This window comes from Harpia harpyja, chromosome 7 (genome assembly GCF_026419915.1).
Source record: "Harpia harpyja isolate bHarHar1 chromosome 7, bHarHar1 primary haplotype, whole genome shotgun sequence".
NCBI classification, from domain to species: domain Eukaryota; kingdom Metazoa; phylum Chordata; class Aves; order Accipitriformes; family Accipitridae; genus Harpia; species Harpia harpyja.
Window position 1 is genome coordinate 7123632 of NC_068946.1, and position 12842 is coordinate 7136473.

At 38.9% G+C, this 12842-nt stretch overlaps 1 protein-coding gene across 5 annotated transcripts in view; it reads left to right on the top strand.

Moving 5' to 3' along the window:
* The window catches only part of PRDM2 (PR/SET domain 2), a 74666-nt gene that overhangs the window by 25701 nt on the left and 36123 nt on the right, over positions 1-12842 (top strand). For all 5 annotated transcript variants that reach the window (XM_052791472.1, XM_052791475.1, XM_052791471.1 and 2 more), the window contains one exon: positions 2680-2806. In XM_052791472.1, coding sequence (XP_052647432.1) covers positions 2680-2806 — 127 coding nt within the window. The remainder of the gene's footprint in view (positions 1-2679; positions 2807-12842) is intronic.

A 12842-nucleotide genomic window follows, 5' to 3' on the forward strand; every position in this document is an offset into this window, starting at 1 on the left:
GGACTGAGGATATTTGTAGGCTGCTTTGCATACGCTTTCCCCAGGATGCATATATGAGAGTTGTGATATTTTGATGAAACAGCTTAAACTCATTATGGGGTTTCAGAAGTTTTTCCTGCCTCTCCTAATGAAATGAGCTAGTCGAATGGTGTTATTCTGCACATAGTACAGGACTTTGTAATTCTTGAAGAAGTAAAATTGCAGTGAAAACTCAGTTTCAATAAGCCTTCTACATAAGCTTGGCTGTGAAACTGTCCTTGATTAAGGTGAAATTAATTTGTTTATGGAAGAATGTTCTGTCAAACAGGTTTATAATAACTCAGGAGCCTCCCTGTTACATACAATATGAAAAAGGCACACAAGTACTAATGCCACAAACTGTCCTCTTTGGTTACGTTTGGGGAGATAAGGCCATATCCAGGTGCAAAAGCACAATATCGCAGTAAAATGCAGTGTCTGTGGTGAAAAATATATACTCCAATAAGGTCAGACAGGCAAATGGCTATCTCAGTCTGTGCAAGACACTGCAGTGCTTGTATGTGTACAATGAATGTTAGACAATCTGTGCTAGAACTTCTTAGGATATAACTGGTTAGGATATTACTCTTGAAAATAACAAATTCTGAAATTCTTTTAAACCTTCTGAACAGAAAATACTCAGATTAAGGAATGCTAAATGTTGCAGGTAAAACATAAAGCACCAAAAAGTATGTGGGAGTTACTAACCTAAGGAGCCTTTCCAAAATTCATAACTTTTTTAACCAAGCTATCCCAACCTGACACTACTACACAAACAATCTGTAGGTAATAGTTTGGAGGAGGTAGGGTTTTGGCATTGTTATTAGAGGGTGTCATCAGTAACAGATGGCCATATGTTCTCTAGTGTCAGAGTAGCGGTGGAAGTGGCACTTGATCAGTGTAGTCCTTTTCTCGCTCGTATTGCTGGTGAGGGAGCCGTTTTAATTGTCTGGTTTTGAAGCTGCTGCTGCATCTCATTTTAGAAGTACAAGGTTAGAGGGCTTAATTTAGATTCTAGAGTAGTTACACCAAAACTAAATTCATAAAGTTGAATGTTAGTTCCAGCCATGCAGCTAACAAATTACGCGCTTGTTATCATTGTGTGTTTGCATTGCCTAAAATTTTTGCCAGCTCTTTTCTCTGAGTTTGTATATTGTTTAGATGATAAGTTGTTTGCATCAGACAACTCTTCTTCATTCCTTGCTGCTAAACAGCTGCAAAATGGGACCATGCAAGTAGGTTTACCACTATTTATCCTGTCAGGTCTCCAGAACTGTTAAGGAAGCCAAACCATAGGCTTTGCTTGTATTACAACTTAAACACTTAACATAGTTGTTGAGATCTTGCATCTCTTGTTGTTCCAGTGTGGGGGGGTATAAAGATAACTATCACCTTTATCAAGTGCTGTGAGACCTTCTAAAAAAAAAAAAAGTGCTCTAGAGGAAACAAATATTACTATTGTTCTTGATACAAAAATTCCCTTTGGTTTCAGCCTCGAAATAATAGTGTAAGGATACCCTTTGCTCTAATGTAATGACTCTAAAAATAGAGTCTTATCTCCACAAGCCCAATGTTCATTAAGCCCTGGAAAAAGGGGGATTGTAGCTAAGGTAAAGGCAGGCATTTAAGTTGATTTTTCTTGGTTTTGGATAGAACGCTTCAGGAATCGGAGAGATAATTGCGAAGATTTAAAAAATAGGTGGAAATGCATCTTTAGTCTGCAAACTTGGGGACTTACTAGTTTGAGTCTGATAATGTAAGGAGCGTGTGAAATAACCAGAGAAACTAGTATTGATCAGTTCGGTGACAGTGCTGGGAATGTGAGTAGTAATTGCAGTGATACCTACTTGACTAGTTTGGTCTTTCCTGTGCATTTTCTAATTGGATTAAAAAATTTGAAATAATAAATTTGGAACAGCAAACAAATCTTTCATTATTGCGATTAAGTGGATCTCTCTGATTTGTAATAGTTCTCTCTGTTTCTCTGTATTCCCTTTACTCACTGCGACAGTCTTTTCCTGTACCTTTAGATTTTGTTCCAAATTCCAACTTTAGTGGATGACTGAACAGTTTTTACTCACTATTTAATGCTGTGTGTAAGGTAGGTGTGTTTAGCTGGAGTAATGCTGCTAGCTCCCTGAGAAGAATTCAGCTGTAAATAGCAATAGTGGTAAACACCGGGGATTTCACTGCCGTGAGTTCGGCCTGCGCGGATTTAAATCAACGGCAGGATTTGAGACAAACCAGAATTGGGGTTGAAGTTGCCAGTCTATTTAATAATTGTGTGTTACTGTGTAATTAACCAACAGCGCTGGCGGAGAAGGCCGGTCTCTCGGGGGCAAGGCGCCCTCGTTACGGTCGGAAAGAGGTCGGGGAGGGGGCGGAGGGGGGGGATGTTGCTCCGGTGCAGCCTTTCCGCGGGGACCGGCCCCGTTTCTGCGCGGGTTTCCTTCGGTCCCGGCGGGAGGCGGGGGGGAGCTCGGCGCTGCGCGCCCTCCGGCCGGCAGGGGGCGCGGGCGGCGGCACCCTTGGCGCGCGGGGCGCCGCGGGCTGCGCGGGGCACCGCCGTCGGCGCCGCCGCCGCCGCTCCCCCGCCCCGCGGCCCGCCGCCAACAAGCCGCCGCCTGATTGGCGCCGCGCCTCTCTCTTCTCTCCCGGCAGCCAATCGCGCCCGGCGAGGAGCTGTTGGTGTGGTACAATGGGGAGGACGACCCGGAGATAGCCGCCGCTATTGAGGAAGAGCGAGCCAGCGCCCGGAGCCGGCGGCACTCCCCGAAAGCCAAGAAAGGTAGGGCCCTCCCCGCCGCGACGCGACGCGGCCCCCGGCCCTCCCTGCCGCGCCGCGCCCGCGGCCCGCTGCGGCCGGCCATGGCGGCGGAGGAAGGGGGGGGGGACGACGACGACCCGCAAACTTTTGCCGGGGGGGGGCGGCGGCGGCCGCCGTGACCTTCCGCCGCCGCCGCCTCCCGAGCCGGAGGGAGGGAGGGGAGGGAAGGGAGGAAGGGCCGCGGTGGAGGGGGGGGGGCCGCGGGGCGAAACATGGAAGTTGCGTCGTCTCCCGGCCCGGCTGGAAAAGTTGGCCGGGGCGGTGTGAGAGGCGCGGGTCTGTTTTCGACGAGCGGGTGCTGCGCGGGGAGGGAAAATGTCTCCGAGCAGAGCCGGGCTGCGCCGAGGGCTTGGTTTGGGGGGGCTCGCCGTGAGTGTGGGAATGCCCTTTGCGCAACAGCACGCCAGGTTGTGTCAGCCTTCTTCAAACTATAAACTTTTTTTGTGTGGGTGGGGTTGCTGCTAAAATTATTTGCAGGCAGCGTTAACAAGTGAAGTGTCGCCGAGGAATGGGTTTCTGTTACGGGCAAGGATTATTTTTTTTACTTCGGTCGAGCGCTGGTGCAGGTGAAAAAGTAAGGCTTTGCTATTTTCCGTGGGTTTTAACTTCTTGTTATTGTTAGGGTAGTGGTGATCTTGTTGGTTATGAAATTTTGCAGGCAGCGTGAGTGACTACTTTTGGCCGACTTCGGCAGCAGAGGAAGGATGGGAGAACAATTTCAGGGGGGTAGGCACGTTAGTCTTTACGTAAATATGTATGTCAAACCAGAAATCCATTATTTTTTCCGTGATTAATTCAGTAGCGATATCTTTTAGAGTGCATGTGCCTCCACGCATGGCCTTATATAACTGACATTTTGGCTACCGTTTTAGGCCAAAATCACAATAGAAGCTATCACTTACAGGGAGTAAATAGAAGAAGAAAGTATTTACAGTTGTAGCACAAGGGCATCTATTCCTCTTGTAGGTGAATATGTATATTTTGGAATTCTCTGAAGGTTACAACCGAACCAAAGAAGGAAAGGGGATAATATTTTAAATGGCATCATTGTAAAATTTTTAAACTTAAAACATAGGGCCTGATCTTACTTGTGGTGCAGTTGACTGTGGAACTCACACTGGGAACAAGCTCAAATATTTAGGAGAACAGTTATTATATAATTTTTTTTTATTTTAAAGATTGAGGAGGGGGCTGGGAGAAAGAAGTGGTGCAAGACAATTGGTTATTCTTTTGAACAGTAATTCGTAGGTTGAGCTAATACAAACTGAAGTTCAAGCACTGATTTTTATTTTGCTGCCTGTAATGAAAAGCATATTTAGCACATATGTAAGTAATGCCTGGTAAATTAGAGGCTGTATTATGGTTTTTCCTAAACGTACATTATCTTAGTAAATAGAATTTGTGTGCCTGTGATTTACCTGAAAGGCTAGAAAAACAACTTGAAAGAATTTGGTTATATTATAAATCAGAAAAGCCAGACAGAATAATTTCTAAAGTAATTTTCCATGGCACAGGAGTTTTATTTGCATTCGTGAAGTTATAGATAAAAATGTCAGTAAACTAATTTGGTGGTTCCTGGGTTTTGGTTTTGTGCTATTTTGTAGGTTTAAAGTTTTAACTGTTATGGGTTTTACAGATTTCAGACTGTCATAATTAGGAACAGTTGATCTTTTCCCCCATTTTGTAAACATAAGCTCCTTATCAAGGCTCACAAACATTAAAAAAAAACCCAACCAAACAAAAAAAACCCCAAACCAACAAACAACCCCAAACACCATATAGGTGAGGCATTTGAGAATAACCAAGAATAATTTATTTATGGAATTATACTTCTGTATCATGAAGCAAAAAGACCAAGTTCTTAGTATTTAGTTGCTTTGAATTGTTATGATTAAGGTTTCAGAATCCATGCTGTAAAAGATAAGGCAATTCATAGTATGTGCTTAATTCTTTTCTAATACTTGCATATTTTGAAATTGTATAGTTCTATTTTTAGTAGGTTCCATTGGAATTATGTTTACTCCTCTACATTTACTCTCAGTTATTTTAGTATTTGTAGTAACATCTGCTAATATTTGCAATTCACAGCAATTTTCTTATAAGAAACACAATGTTTTTCTGCTGATTTGATAGCACTAGCTGCAGTTAGGATTCTAAAATGGTTTCTACTGATGTGCCTTCTTTTGCGGATTCAGCTATATCTCTTGGATATGGAAGTTTCTTAGTCCTGGGGTTGAGGTTTTATGGGAAAAAAAAAAAAAGAAATTCTGATAAGCAGGATTAGAAAGTAATTTTTTAAAAGAATAATTCTAACTATATGATGAAAGGGTGGTGGGAAGAAAAAGTTGTTGTGACTTAACTTTATACATGTGAAAAACTGGGAGTCAGTACAAGGTAATCTTTTAGATTAAATACCAATTTAAGAAACTTGCTAGAGAGTGGCTCTTCCAGGGGGTTGTGATACTTGAATTTATTAGCTACCTAAACAGATCAATTAATTCTTTTTTTATAAACTTTATTTTGGCCTGTGTTGCAGGTTGTCGTCTTAGACACTGAGGAGAAAATAGAACTAAGAAAGAACTGCCAAGTTTAAACAACTGTGAATGAGTGTGTCCTTTAGAAACACATTTTCCAGAAAAGTAAACTGACAGTTTAATAGGCAAGACATTATTTGAAAAGTGTATTATAATTTAGTTACTCAAAACATGCAGTTATTAAATAGCTCATAATTATTCTCTATTCAGTAAAACAAATATCCTTTTGAATTTTTAATGCATCTTAGGCCTTGTCCTTCAACAGTTAAGATAGCTATCGTTTGACAAATAGTCCTGTTTCTGCAATTTATTTAATGAACTCATATCAGAAAAGGTGACCATTTCACAGGTATTAAAAATGTGATGTCTTTTGCCCAATCAATCAATCAAGGCTTTCATTATTGTAAAACTTTTCTTATTGCAGTAGGAATACTTGTTATTTCTGAACACTCACATGCTGTCAATTCAGACTGTTTTACCATAAGAGGTAGGCCTTACTAAATTTGTAAAGTTGAGATGGCATTTAAGAATCAGCAGCTGACCAAGTCTAGGGTAGACACAAAGTACAGATTCAAATGTTTTCCTTGACCTTGATCTGACCTCTGTTTGCAAGTGATTACTGACACAAGGTTCATAATCTCCTTTAGACCATATTTAGGATGGCACCTGGCATTCTTCTCCATGTACCATTTTGCTCTAACGTGTTTGCAGAAGGTGGGATCTTGGTTATGCCTCAGTCGTGTTTCTCAAAACTCGCCTGCTGTTTACTTGCACAACTTCTTCAGCAGTTCAATGTCTTGCATATTTTTGTTCTTGTAGTCTGCATTCAAAATACTTTATACCTCCCAGGTGTTAATGTTCAATAGTTACTGCCTGGCTTGGTTGTGGGTTTTCATAGCTGGAGTAAATCCTTTACATCTTTCTTCAACTGTGCACAACAGCTTAAGAGTCCTTGAGGAAAAGAGGCAGTTCTTACTAATTTATTTTTATGCACTGAAACATTGCATGTTGTTGCTAAGGTGATGAGTGCATTTGAGATTTAGAAAGAAATTTAGTAGGATAAAAGGATATTGAGGGAGGGAATACAACCCAAAAGAAGGAAAACAACTTGGTGAACTTGGGTAGCATCTAAGATTTTTATCAGACCCAACCCCGGTTATCTTTGACATGATTACTACATGGTTAAGAGCTAGCAGCTGCCATTGCATGGTCAACAACTAGCAGAAAAATGATCTAGTTTTTTTGTTGCTTTTGCATTTTCTGAAATTTCATTTATTTGTTAAGCGTTCAGCATCTGCTTCTCCCAAGTTGTAGTTAATATGCTTCTGTCCTGCCTGCCAAGCTTGTAGGAAAATTTGTTCAAATCACATGCATTAGCACAAGATTTTTCATTAATTCCCTTTTTAAGGAGTAAAAGAGAACAGCTTGGCTTTCACTTTACAGTTGAATTCATGTGTCCATTAGAGGAATAGTGTGGACACTTTTTTTCTCTCATCAGGACATTTCTTCCTTTATATATGACAGTAGTAATATGTAGTAGTAGAAAGCAGTAATATCGAAGATGAGCGTTTCCCTCATGAAGAACACTTTCGGAGTCTCTGGCTTCAGACTCTGTCTTCCTTTCAAAAATAACTTTTCACTAACTGAATAAAAACATTAAAAAAAAAAATGGTCATACATAAAAATACCCAGTGGTTTTATCAGGCTATAATCTGCTTTAAGGTGCTAAGTAGGCTCCAAAGTGTAACCAAACAATGCTGAAATAATCTAGGCAGTTTCTGTTATGGATTATGTGGCAGAACAAAAGTCTGTTCTTGGAGGAAGAAAGATACTGATGTTACACAGGATAAAAGTTTGCTCTGCTACATGCTTGTGAATAATACCTTCTAAAAAACCTTTTTTTTGGGGGGGGGGGGGGAGAAGAGGGCAATGTTTTACTTCTCCTGTGCTTGCTTATATCTCTGTGGTAGTGGTTCCATGCTGTGCTGCTCAGCTGTATTTGTGTCTTAGCTGTGTTCCACTTAGCACTTTATCTAGGCAACAAACCCCAGTGGCATAATTCGTACTATTGTCTGGAATGAATACTGCATGTGCCTCTTTCATGTCTTCTGTCTGTACAAAGTCAGGCTGTCAAGGGGGGGGGGGGGGGAAGTCTGTAATTTCATTTTACCAAAAGCACATGCTGCATAAGGCAACTTGAGTGGGAGTCTGTCATGAAACCAAATGACCTCTTAAAAAACCCAGTTGTGTCACCTCTTAAAATAGAGTCCTCTATTGTAGTGTAAGCAAAACCCCTGAATTGGGTTCACCTTTATCTTGGACAGCCCCTGGTGATTATTTATTGTAGTACAGTTTTAAAGTCTCAAACCATTGCTAATAAATCTTTTAAAACTTTACTACCTTAAATGGCTCTACTGCTATCATAATGTTGCTACTTCCCATAGTTCTTATCAGATTTCAGGGAGAGCATGAACTATAGGGTAACTTTTAGTAAATAATACTGTCCCAGAGATAGTGTGAGATTAAGATGGGTGAATTATGAATCAATTATCATCTGTTATAAATAATTATTATGACTTGTTTTATATCAGTCTGAATGCAAAGTGCAACTTTAGGCTTCTGCTTCACAGATTCTAAATAAATGCTGTCATAATAAAAGTTATATGGGATTTTCTTTTGTCTATAAGTGTGACTTGCTGAAACTGTCAAATTGCTGCAGAAAAGGGAAATGTAAAGATGAAATGAGCAGGTTAAATTCTGTGATAGTAGAAATCCTTGCTTTTTTTTTTGTTAATAGTTTTATAGGCATTCTCACTTAGTTCTAAATAATTAGCTGTACTTGAGAGTCACATAAATATGCATCCTGTTTACAAAAGGTAGGGCTTGGATTGCCATCTGGATGTCATCACAAATGGAAATCACGGCCAAATGATGCCCTGATGTCTGTTTTCTAAGTTAAATGAATTTATTAGGCTTGCATTTGGAATAAGTTTAAAAGTTTACTTCCAAACAGAAAAGAGCTTGTGAGAAAAATGATTGTGTATTAATTGGAATGTAGCTTATAGAAGGATGTTAAAGTTCTGTAAGTTGTACATTTGTAGCAAGGATAACATGAAATGATATTCTTACCTAAGCTCTGTCTCCAATAGATTTAATGAAAAACTTAGGAACTCAAGGCTTCAAAATTTCCTAGGCAATGACTGGGAAAAAACAAGGGAGGAAGGAGAAGGTCAACAAGATCACCTGGAACAAAACCTTAAAACGAAGTTTACTTTGATTTCCCAAAATCACACTGATTTACGAGAAGAATTCTGTAACCCCAGTTAAAAAGCTGCATTTGGGATGTCGGGGAAACTGTATTTCTGTGGCAGCTTCTATCTCGTGAATATCTAATATATTTGAGGTCGTCTAACCAGCAGAAATTTTCTTTTATCCGTCACAAATGGGGCCCTTTGAATAGGAGACTCATATTACTTTAAATTCCCATCTTCACTTGTTCAGCAACGCCCCCAGTTCCTATGCTAGCTGCTGCTCTGAGCTTTCCCGAACAGCACAGTGAAATTGGTATGATTCATTCCAGCCTTGCTCCTGCCTACGGGTTTAAGAATAGGAGAAGATAAGCCTTCATTTCAGAGGTAAGAAAAAAATTAAAAATTCACCACTAATTTGCATGTATTGACCCCTTAAACTCCATATTTCTAAGTATAAACTTTTGGAAATATGAGGCCTTAGCACATTCAGTTATTAAAAAACATAAGTGTTTTTGCTTTATCAGGTTGTATCATATTTATGTGAACATTAGGAAACTTGTTTACTTATGTACTGTAATTATAAGGTTAGGGAAGGCTGTAAGGTTTGCTGCTACTTCAGAAGTCTCAGATGTACTATTGTGTATACACTCCCTTTAAAAGTTTCCACATGTGCAGCTGGTAATGGAAATCCACAGGTGCTATCAGTGTGCTCTCTTGGCAGTGTGGGACTGTCACTGTTATCAGTGTATCATGGTATGTATTTGTACTAGAAGTGGGATCGGACATCCTGATGTTTGTAGTTCGGGGGCCCCCCGGCTTTGTCTACGCAAGCATCTGGCTGGTGATGCCACTAAGAAAGCATCATCAACGTATAAGCAGAATTTATTTAGCAAAGGGCTTGAAGGTGGTCAGGAATGCAGTGTAAGGACTCAGTGCTGATTATCAGATCTTTGTTAAAACAAGTACTACAAGCATCTTGCATACTGTCTCAGTTACTTTATCTCTGTGTTTTTTTTGCCCTTAACAAATAATAATCTGGCCTTCATGATTGTAGCAAGTTGGCATGTTTCTAGCTACTAACTTATTTCTGGTTAGGGCAAATGTATATATTTATCTAACATAATAAAAATATTTTTCTTGGGTTATTTGGTTATTCAGATTCTAAAGTGTTTCATATTTTTCTTTGGCTTTTTCAGCCACCCTTCTTTACACTATTTTTTCCAAGTTAAAAAAATAAAATAAATCTAGACCACAGTTGCAGCATTTACTAGCAAATTTGCTAATGCTATCTTTGGTTACATAACCTACAGTGGGAAGTGAAATAAGGCACCAGACAGCTTTCTAGTATTAATCAATTTTTTTTCTGTTGATCAGGGTTAGCTTTGAAACAATGAGTGACCTGGAAGAAAAGCAGCTTGGTATTCCACAGCTAATTTTTTTTTTTTTAATTAAGCCAGTGCATTTTGAAATTATTCTTCTCCTTTCTTAGGAAAAGACTTTTCTAATCTTCCTGAAAATAAGTTAGAAGTTACTAAGTTTCTATTGAAATATTACTTTCCTTGCAGAAATATTTTATTGTATTAGGATTTTCCAAAACTTTCTTAGAATATTCTCTTCTGAATCACAGAAGTCTTTAAATGCTTCTGCGTAGAAAATGCGGAGAATATTTGGTGATTGCTGTTTTAGGGAAGAGCTTTGAGATAGATAGATAGATTTGGAGGTTATGTTCCAAAATAGGAGGGGGGTGAATTCCTGCAGAACAGAAGAATAGACACTGTTTTCTGAGTGAAATGACTGCCTTTTTTTTTTTTTTAATTCCCTTAAGTGACCTATTTTATGATTTAGAATTGTCCTGTTGCTTATAGCATACAAGAGAGCAAACTCAATGAGTTACTGACTGCCTTACCTATATTAAAGTGTTTGGGTTTGCTGTCTCACTTAAATCTGGATGACTTTTATTCACATGAATAATCGTTTCTTGAATTCCTTTGCGTTACCTCATGTTAAGTCAAGGGTTGACCAGACACTGTTGTTCTTTCTATGGTTTCCTTCCCTCCTGTGCAATCTCCTACTTCGTTTTTTGTTTTATAATAGGAGACTCTGGCTTTTATAGCGAACACAAGGTAAAGTCAACGATTGAGTTTCAGTGTATTCTTATTTTATTTACCTCTAGCTTGAATCACATCTTAATTTAGTGAAGGCTCTAAGTTCTCCTTGTAACGAGAATCTTCCATACCTTTTAATAATTTTTACTGCCTTTCTCTAGGTGTTTTCTTTTTATGCTTCATCTTTTCAAAACCATTTGAACAGTATTACTCATACTGATTCTGTATCATTAATGGCACTAAACTTTTTCAGTGCTTGTTTTTATTACAATTTACCGTAATTTTGCATCGACCATTTATTTTACTGGAATTGTTTACGGGGAACATCTTACACTGAGGGCCTATCTACAGATGTCCTGTGTAATTTATTATGCAGTGATAAACAAGCACATTTAAGTTCAAGTGTGTGCATACGAAGTTTTGATAGCTGGTTTATTTATGGGAAGAGAAGCAGACTCCATTTGTGTGTGTGTGTGTGAGAGCTGTTTTCTTTAATAGTGAGATCTCCTTTGTAAGGCAAGAGGTGTTTGTAAAGTCTCTCTGAACATTCTCAAGTCACTGGATTACAAAACTGCAAAATATCAAAGTAATTTTATATTCCACTTATTAAGTATTTAGTACATTTTCTGAGTGAACAAAAAGGAAAAACAGTTGTCAGACCAGAGTGTATTTATTTTTTTTTTTAAATGTGTCAAACCTTCAAATTTATTTTGTTATTCCTGCCAAGAGCCTTACACAGATTGGCGGGAATGACTTTGTTCTGAAGAATTCTCACTGGCCTGCACTTGCTGTGTCAGGTTCCTCAAGGAAATGTTATAGCAGTCTAAGTTTTTATTTGGGTTTAACAGTGATTGAAATAAGACTCACTGGTATTTCAACTTTTGTAGCTAAGAAATTAGATAATGTCTGACCATCAGATATTCAGCAGCAAATATTTACTTACCTTTATACACTTTTTCCCCCGGACTAAGCAAGCACATTACTTATTTGGATCACCAGGGCATGTAAGTTATTTAAGATGAAACTTTCAGAAGCACTTACGAGCTTACCAGGGTTGCTGTTAAGAGTTAATTTTGTTGTCACACTTTCTATCAGAGTTCTGCAAGAGTATTTGATAGACTATGATTAATGCTTTAGAACTTCAAAGAGGCAGTATTATTAATGCGATGATTGACATAAAGTTACTCTAGTGAGAGTATTATAATAGCTGAAAATCTATCATCTTGATTATTATTACTGCAAAATGCCATGGGAATGGGTAGTCAGCTATACATCTATTTTAACTTGCATTGAGAGCCAGATGCCTCACTTTGAATCTAGTCGAATATGAATTTTGTTTTATTTGGCAGTCCATAAGAAACAGTTTGATTGTTGAATGGGAAAGACCTAGTGTTTCTGAAAGTGACCTGATTCATATAAATTTTGGTAAATTTTCTCCTGCATTACCTTCATTCAGAGCCAAGGCCAGTGCAAACTTCCTTATGTTGCTGCCAGTAAAGTTGGAAACTAAGTGTCTAGGTAGTGTAAAGCAGCTCAACTGCAATGATGGCTGACCTCTCTTTAGCAGTAAGTTTGTATCAGAATGTTAAAACACACACCTTTTGAGGTAGAGTCATACTCTTAAAAGGAAACGTGTGTGATACTGCTGCCAAATATTAGAGTTGTCTTGGGCTTTTACCAAGGAGCAGGTCATACTAAGTTTCAGTGAGTTGAGTAAAAAATTGACTTTCCTGCAAAGTGTTCTATTTCAAGTTGCAGGTAAAGAGCAAAGAGTCCAGTGTTTCAGATCTTACGGACCCTTGTGAGGGATTGCAAAAGCAAAGCGGACTTTGTGCTGAAACTTCACTCATAGCTACTGAATCCTTAACTGTTAAGTGTCAGCCTCCAGTCTCTCCACTCTCATATACCAGAGCTATGTTTTTTTTTCTGGTTCCTTGCCTGCAAATGAAAATGTCCAAGTTACTTTTCAGTGACTTTTTTTTAAATTCTGTTTTAGTTGACATTTCTGTTTTAATTGACATTTTATGCTATGAAAAGATGTGTGCAAAAAACTTCTACGCCTTTAAAGTCTAGTTTGATCTAAACAGGTTAATCTGGAATGTAGCAG